Source organism: Lathyrus oleraceus, chromosome 4, assembly GCF_024323335.1.
Source record: "Lathyrus oleraceus cultivar Zhongwan6 chromosome 4, CAAS_Psat_ZW6_1.0, whole genome shotgun sequence".
NCBI lineage: Eukaryota > Viridiplantae > Streptophyta > Magnoliopsida > Fabales > Fabaceae > Lathyrus > Lathyrus oleraceus.
In genome coordinates this window covers 202,957,584-202,965,413 of record NC_066582.1, presented here as the reverse complement: position 1 = coordinate 202,965,413, position 7,830 = coordinate 202,957,584, and the positions used below count along the sequence as shown (strand labels likewise).

General features: G+C 34.3%; 1 protein-coding gene across 3 annotated transcripts; it reads right to left on the bottom strand.

Annotated features, from left to right (window-relative positions):
* Positions 1 to 347: 347 nt before the first annotated feature.
* On the bottom strand, positions 348 to 4,604 carry LOC127074520 (protein DA1-related 1). 3 transcript variants are annotated; one of them, XM_051015853.1, is made up of 12 exons: positions 4,047 to 4,604; positions 3,404 to 3,527; positions 3,208 to 3,298; positions 2,711 to 3,014; positions 2,389 to 2,509; positions 2,212 to 2,295; positions 1,976 to 2,095; positions 1,634 to 1,846; positions 1,445 to 1,507; positions 1,240 to 1,358; positions 1,067 to 1,125; positions 348 to 987 (listed from the first exon to the last, which is right to left on the bottom strand). In XM_051015853.1, exons 2-12 carry the CDS (start codon positions 3,512 to 3,514, stop codon positions 653 to 655), a joined length of 1,620 nt encoding a protein of 539 aa, XP_050871810.1. In that variant the 5' UTR covers positions 3,515 to 3,527; positions 4,047 to 4,604; the 3' UTR covers positions 348 to 652. The 3 variants fall into 3 exon arrangements, with proteins under 3 accessions (XP_050871810.1, XP_050871807.1, XP_050871808.1); XM_051015850.1 differs by having other exon boundaries at positions 3,404 to 3,560; positions 4,047 to 4,602; XM_051015851.1 differs by lacking the exon at positions 4,047 to 4,604 and adding an exon at positions 3,863 to 4,010 and having other exon boundaries at positions 3,404 to 3,560.
* Between the last annotated feature and the right edge of the window lie 3,226 nt (positions 4,605 to 7,830).

Here is a 7,830-nt window from a genome sequence, read left to right as displayed (position 1 = left end):
TTTTAATTCTAACAAAAGTCACTTGGTCAACGAACTAAGAGTATAACATACTCTTAGGTACTGGTTTGCTATGCTATCCACACCACATAATTAGTTTAGATTCACACAAACACATCACGATTACCCTCCCAATTTATGCACCAACCTAGACAAAGAACAATGAGAAGCCGCATTGCTGGTTGTTCACTACTTCAAAGAGAAGCTCGTACAAAACATCTTCATAAATAGAAATTGTGCATTGCAACAAAGAACAGTCACATGCAAAAATACCATCTTTCTCAAATTCAACCTCAACCTAGGAGATGATTTCTACCAACGCTAGGAAAAAAAATCATGCAAATTCAAAATATACAAAATTGGTTCTTTATTGTATATCTATAATTGCATCAACTGTTTTGTTTTCAACTTCTATAAGGTATTTTGTGATACATATGTAGCATGAGGTGCCAAACTGCCAATATTTAGGTATAGATTACAGTAACTTTACACTATCACTTGCATTTTCAATCCTTATTTTGTGTGGAGTTTGGTGAAATTATACAATTTTGAAATATTTGGTTCCTATATAGTTTATGGATTTAGTTTATGTGACAATGCTCAAATCTTATGGTTGATGTAAAGGTAAGAAAATAATATTTATATCACCATTTCTTTACGGAAAACTTCCGGTGATTCGGATATGATCGAGGGTTCTTCTAAGTCCGTACTTAAGAACTGCCTGGTTACCCTCTCTGAATCCATCTCCATAGGCCGGTGAGCTATCTGACTCGATCTGGTGTTTAAAAAATTTACCGAGTTCCTTTTCAAAATCCGACCGTTTACCCTTCTTTGATGAAGTCGAGGAAGGTGATGATGAAGACGACGAAGATGAAGATGATGATGATGCTTCTTCGCTTCCGGAGCCGGAATAGATCTCTGAATCTAACCACATGTGAGCTAAGACTTGGCATATTCCTTCTTCAACTTCTGGCCTAAGATTGCCATAGCCTGTCAAAAATACACAAAAGATTGTTCGACTTAACACTGAGATATCAAAATTATCGATCACGGGAAAGATGAACACTACCTTTAAGTCTAAGCCAAGCATGCATCATTTCATGAGCTAGGATTGATCCTGTCAGTAACCTATAAATATAAAATCGTTGGATTATGTTTTCATATACGCAAGTACTCTCGGGACTTAAATAAAAAAGCAAAAAATTATATGTATTTGGTCTACATTTGGTATCAGAAGGATACCTAGGAAGGCCATACAATACAAGAATCGCTGTCACTTCGCACCGACGTATCAGCCTAAAAGGCTCGGTTATCATATCTATGACACGGTAACCTGCTCCTATACTCGGCCTCCTTAAAATCTGGAATTACAAAAAAATGAAAATTATAGCCTAATAAAATGATTATCAACGAAGATACGTCGTATTCATGAAAAAAACATCCTTACAGTGGGAATAGTTTGCTCTTCTGACAAGCAAAGTCCTCGAGTTTCAGGTAAGTGGTGATGACCCTACATTCAATATTGAAAAGCCGAAGAACAATCGAAAATCAGGACAGTAGAAAGAGTAAATGATACAGAGAAGATAAAACTAAAAGCACATTTGATGCATAAAAGGTTCAAAACGTAAACTATTACATTCTTTTCCCCTTCCATGGCTTCATTCAGCGCTTGTCTCTCAACCAAAAGCATAGGAATTTGCTGCTCTATTTTCATATGCAAACCTTCATAAAATTCTTGTATTTCAAGATAGAGTGGTTGGCATTCGTGAGTATCCATAATAGCCGAATCAAGACATTCAAGGCACAGCTTTCGACCATCATCAAGCAACAGATATTTTGTGTCCGTTGACTGCACTGATTGGAAAATTTCATATCAATTGATGAAAGAAAGAAAAAGAAATCGATAAACAAAGAGATAGAGTGTCTTGTTGTCGGTAACAACATGTGATAAAATATTTTGTGAGATGATGTAACTGACCTCCATTCTCTGACAGCTACAACAACGAGGAGTGCCATCACGCTCGTGCGATGGACAATATTTTTGCAGCCAGAAAGGATGCGCTCTATACTCAATGAGTCCAGCTGAATTTTGTGGGATCTGTAAAATTTCAAATGAACATCAAAAATTTGCAAAGCCTTTTATCAAAACCAAGCACGATAGAATTGACGAAAAAGAATAATCGTAAGCAAGAAATCAAACCGAATGCTACTTACAAAGATCTTGCAAACATCACACCTTGGGTGATGCAGCTCCTTATAGCACAATTTATGGTAAGGGCGATTTCCAGACATGGAATACTGTAAAGAGTAAAGATCCAAGCATTATTTACAATCATATTATCTACAAAAAATCAGTCTCGCAGCGGTCAACAATCAAAACAAGACGCTAACCTCATAATCAGTGATTGGAAGTTTGCAAGCATGGCAACAAAAACATTCTGGATGCCAAACAGCTCCCATGCAACTCAAAAATCTTCCATGGCCAATCTCGGCGTTGCAGCCAGCACAGATTCTGCAAGCACGGTGTCCAGTAACCATTATATGGATCTATGTTGTAGCCATTGAAGTGGCTATTTCAACTTTTCTATGATTTTACTTATTAGGCCAAAAAAAATCTCCTTTTTATCATATTCGGCGATCTTCGTGGAGAATTCAATTTATGATATTGAGACATACAAACTACAGATAGAAATTTCATCTGCCGCATTGTTACCTGTATACAGGTGGAAAGAGGTTTGTAAAAGGTTGAAATATAGAATCGGTGTGAGATCGAGCAGGTGAACCAATGCTCAAACTTTCTTGAATAGCCCTCGCAAGTTGTTCATCTTCCTCAAGTTGAACTTCATCGAGACTCGTGTCTTCGTCCTGTTGAATTTTAGCTATATGGTCATCTTCTTCTTGCTTAACATCACCAACATGGTCATCTTCGTCTTGCTTAACATCACCAACATGGTCTTCTTCTTCGTCATCAAGTGGACACAGTTCATCATCTTCAGATTCAGATTCAGAGTCATCCTCTGAAGTATAACAAGTCGGAAAAAAAAGAGGCCTTTTAAAATACTTTCCCATCCGAAAAAATGTATCCTTTTCCAATCAAATCTTTATCAAATGGAATTTCATAATTTGTTACACTGAAAATACTTATTGCACTAAAATTAAGCTACACAAAAAAGCATTTTAACCACTGATTTGCAAAAACATGAACCTTACCTACAACTTTTTTCCCTTTATAATCTTCCTCCGAAAGGGAAAGCGCAATTGCACGATCAATTTCCTCTCTCTCAATATCAGTCAAATCATCCTGCACTCACAGTTTACCATTATCGTAACTTCAATCACTCTTATAACTAAAAATAGAGCTATGTTTTCTTGCTCTCTCTCTATATATAACAGAAATTGTTATTACCACAGAACCATCGTGATTACTCGAATCTCTGTCATGTCCATACTTCCCTTCGTATGTTCGTCCCGAATATTTATGGTTGGAACCCTTTAGCAACTTGGTAAGCCAACCCATGTAATCTTCTTTTCTGTAGGTAGGAAAACCTTATCTCAAAATCTACCTACAATTTTCATAAAAAATGAAACTTTACAGATTAATCAAGCATGCCAAGAAACTACAAGTCATCAACGTTCAATCAACCTTCATACACAGCATGATAATTACAATTACAATCACAATAAAAATTGATATTTGAATATTGAATCTTAAGGCATCAAGAGCAAACAGATCAGAAAAAAACCAGAATTACTCTTCAGAAAACCAGAAATCAGTTGAATTCCAATTCCAAATCCAAACCCAAATCCAATCAAACAAACCAGATAGTAAATAGTACAAAGCAACAACACCCAAATAATCAATAACCTTGAATTGAATTGCTTCAAAGAAATTCAAATTTCACATGCTTGAAAAAAGGGAAGAGAAACAAAAAAAAAAGAGCCTTTCACCAACCCCACCATCTATATTGATTGAAAACACAGCAACATAAACAACCCATGATTGAAAAATAACAAAAGCAAGAAACTTTTTGTGTCACGAGAGAGCTTACCAGGAAAAGATTAGGAATCAGAAGAATCCCAGTTTTTTAAATTCAAAAAATGCATTATCTGATTCACATTAATACATAGTCAACCACATAGTAACATGGTTAGAACTTTCTCTCTCTCTATATAAACATATGTGTCATGTAACAGTGAATGTGTCTGTGATTCCAGAATTAGCTTTTTATGAGTGCAAAGAGTGAAAAGTTGAAAGAACTACTTTGATCCTACGCAAATATAGCCAAATCCAAAAGTAATAAGAAACGGGTGAATATTAATTCAACGCCACTGTGGTGTATCTACTATGATGTGATGTGGGTCCATTTTTCTCTGTCTTTTTTCCTACTACATTCTACCAAACGTAATTGACACCATAGAATAATATAAAAAAAAGGTTTTGCGGTTGAGATAGGTTTGGAGAGTGGGGGAGGGTGAAAGATACGGAGTTTGGTTCAATTTGTGTTATGCTGTAGTGATGACTAAGCCTATATAAGCAACTCTTTTCGATGCTGCCATGTTCTTGTGATTTTGTTTTCTTGGTGATTTTCTCATCCTCAATGGTTACTTCAAATGACTAAAGTGCTCAAGCACATATGTGTGCATTTATTTATTTATTTACATAAATACTGTCTAAAGCTCTTGATGATATGAGACTCAATCAAACTTTATTAACGTGAGTCGTGGGCCTAATTTTTTCATTGTCATCCTTAATAAACTTGTATCTTATTCTCAAAAATAAGCTTAAAACAAAAATGCTCTTTTATATATATATATATATATATATATATATATATATATATATATATATATATATATATATATATATATATATATATATATATATATTCAACTTCTACGGGATAACATTGGCAATCTAAGACTCCTTTGGTGGTAGGTATGGTGTATCCTGATAATGTTAATATAATTAATACATTAGAGGATGGTGTTTCAGAAAATCTCAAACTATGTGTTGTACACATTGACATTAGAAAATAATTTATCACTAAATAAGAGTTTATGTTACGTGAACATATTCTTCAATGGTTTGTATGGAAGCGGCTAAATTAGGTTTTGGAATAGTTATCGGGAGGTCGAATTCTGGTTCTAATAGAAGCAGACATTTGCTAAGATGATATGAGAAAGAAGTGACCAGTATAAAAAACATATTTGAAAGTTGAAATGCGATGACATCGGAACAAAGAAATATGAATGTCCTTTTAATTTGCACGGGTACCACAAAGGAAAATAATACTTGGACATTTAGTATGATTTAAGGTCTACATAATCATGGATTGAGTCGCAAGATACTTGATCATCCGATTGTCTGTCGTCTAGACCATGAAGAGAATAAACTTGTTTATGAGATAACAATGAACATGGTTCAACCCAAAAACATACTCGCGACTTTGAGAAGGAAAAGACCTAAAACTTTCTAAAATATTAAGAATGTATACAATGTTTGACACTGAAGCAAAAAGGTGATAAGGGGTCCAAGTTTTGAAATGTAACAGTTATTGAATCTTTTGGATGAGCTTCATTATGTGTCTAGGTACAAAGTGTGTGGGGATGGAAAAACTGCTCGAGATATATTTTGGAATCATCCTGATTCCATCAAGTTGTTTAACACATTTCTCATGGTATTGATAATTGATTTAACATCTACGACCGTCAAGTACAATGCTCACCATATGATGTGAAACAAATATCATATGTCAGGATGTGGTCACTAGCATGTCCATAGGGCTCATATGTCGGATTCCCCTTAAGTGGGATAGTCGATCATGCACGTGGAAACTCCTCGGTATAGTTGGTAACATACTTCCACCCAACAGTACCGGAAAAATGCTAGAGGATTCATGCTTGAGAATGGTTCATATTAAAATTAGTAATATAAAAGTACAAGTACAATGAAATTAACAATTAACATGTATGTAAATTATCTAAAATAAACAATTGTTTCCTGTCATTGTCTCGTCTTTCATTAACTAGCTTCATCTAAGTAGGAGTATAGGTAAATCAAACATGATATCTCCTAATTATTCTCCTGAATCCTCTCTAAGTATATGAAGTAGTTAATGTAGACAACATCGACATAAATTACAATTTTGTCTATAAATATGGTTGTGCAACCAAAAACAAAAAATATGCCTTCAATGAACATTGTCTATGATATGAGACATGTGCATCATCACCGATATGATTTTTAACACAAATCAAATGGCTTATGTAATTATTCTTTAGAAATGAAAACCTGGCATATGCTCATTTGATATTTGGAATCTCATGTTGGGCATCACCCGAATCAGCTCCTAATTGTTTCACCATTAAGTCTTAGTGCCTCAGATCTCTGAATTGAAGAGTGATCCAAAAATCTTCTTGTGATTAAAAGATGGAAGATGCACGCACGACACATTATCCAAAGTAAAACACTCATCTCATCAATGAGAGGATGGAATAATGACATCTTTGTGTATCGTCTCCTAACAAAGGTCGACAAAAAAACATGTTTAACATAATTGTATCATGTCCAACAAAAGTTCTTTAGTTAAGATGCTTCTAACACTTTCTGAAACCATGGTTCATCTGGCTACACAAACTTTTTTATCTTTGAAACTCTATTCTCCCATTGGAAAGACGTCAAACACAATATTCAAGACAATGTGTATGTCATGACGAATGCAATAACAATGAAATTGTAGATAAATTAAAATGAACACAAGGAAATAGTAACCCAGTTTGGTGCAATAACACCTACGTCTGAAGGGTGCTAACCCAAGAAAGAAAATCCACTCTTAATAATAAAAGTACAGATTGGTCTTAGAGAACTTTTCTAATTCATTGTATTTTTTTCATAATACTACCCGTGAATTCATATTTAGGACTCCCCCTAAATATGAGACCCCTATCAATTTTTCTCAACAACTATTCCTAGTGTTTGAAAGATTAGAAAAGTTGGAATGATGGAACAATTACAACTCAATAAACCTAGCTCTATTCCTTTGGATAGGAATGATCAAATGAATAAAGTTTACAAAATAAACCACATGAAAAACACCAAGACTCAATAAACAAAAATTCCTTGTTAAATTTATAAATGTACGAGTCTTATGTTATGGAGTAGGACTACTTAAATAGAAAAAAAAGTTACATCTTGTTATTAGGGTTGGAAGAACTTGCGGCTAAATAAAGCTCCAAAAAGTGCAATTACAAGATTTATTTTAATATGATTGCAATCTTTCTTAAAATAAATCCTAATAACTTATTTGGTCTTTATTTATGATCGTTTTTAGGAATTCTTTCCTAATTTCAAAAAGCGCATAAACACGTAGATAAATAAGGAAACAAATTTGGCGCTTAATTCTGGATTGGCCCAACAACTTCTAAAGCAAAATGTTTCATAATGTGTGGTACTTCTGGCACCACATCTTTGCAACTTATTTTGAGCACATAGAGACCATATGTCTCAACAACATGTCATGACATCTTGCATAATATTTTGACTATAAAAATGTGCTAAACACTTGTAACAAAAATCTTCCTACCATGGTTTAAAACTTGAGTGTCTCAGAGTACTACAAAAATAAATACATCAATGTCATACAACTCAACTGGTATAATTAGCATAAAAAATGTTTAAAAGCATAATTAAATATGTGTTCTACCTTTCCTTCCCACACACGAGCAACAAAATGGTTTATATATCAAGGGAGTGGTGACATGTCATCTAGGCTTCTAGGAAAACTTTGAGGTGTGGAAGCATCATGTGCTTCATCATGAGCCAAATATCCATGA

Coding starts and splice junctions, on each gene's coding strand:
- LOC127074520 (XM_051015853.1), bottom strand. CDS start 3,514: ATGGGTTGGCTTACCAAGTTGCTAAAGGGTTCCAACCATAAATATTCG. Junction 1,847..1,975: donor GTAGCTGTCAGAGAATGGAG/GTCAGTTACATC, acceptor CAATCAGTGCAG/TCAACGGACACAAAATATCT. Junction 988..1,066: donor TGCTTGGCTTAGACTTAAAG/GTAGTGTTCATC, acceptor TATTTTTGACAG/GCTATGGCAATCTTAGGCCA.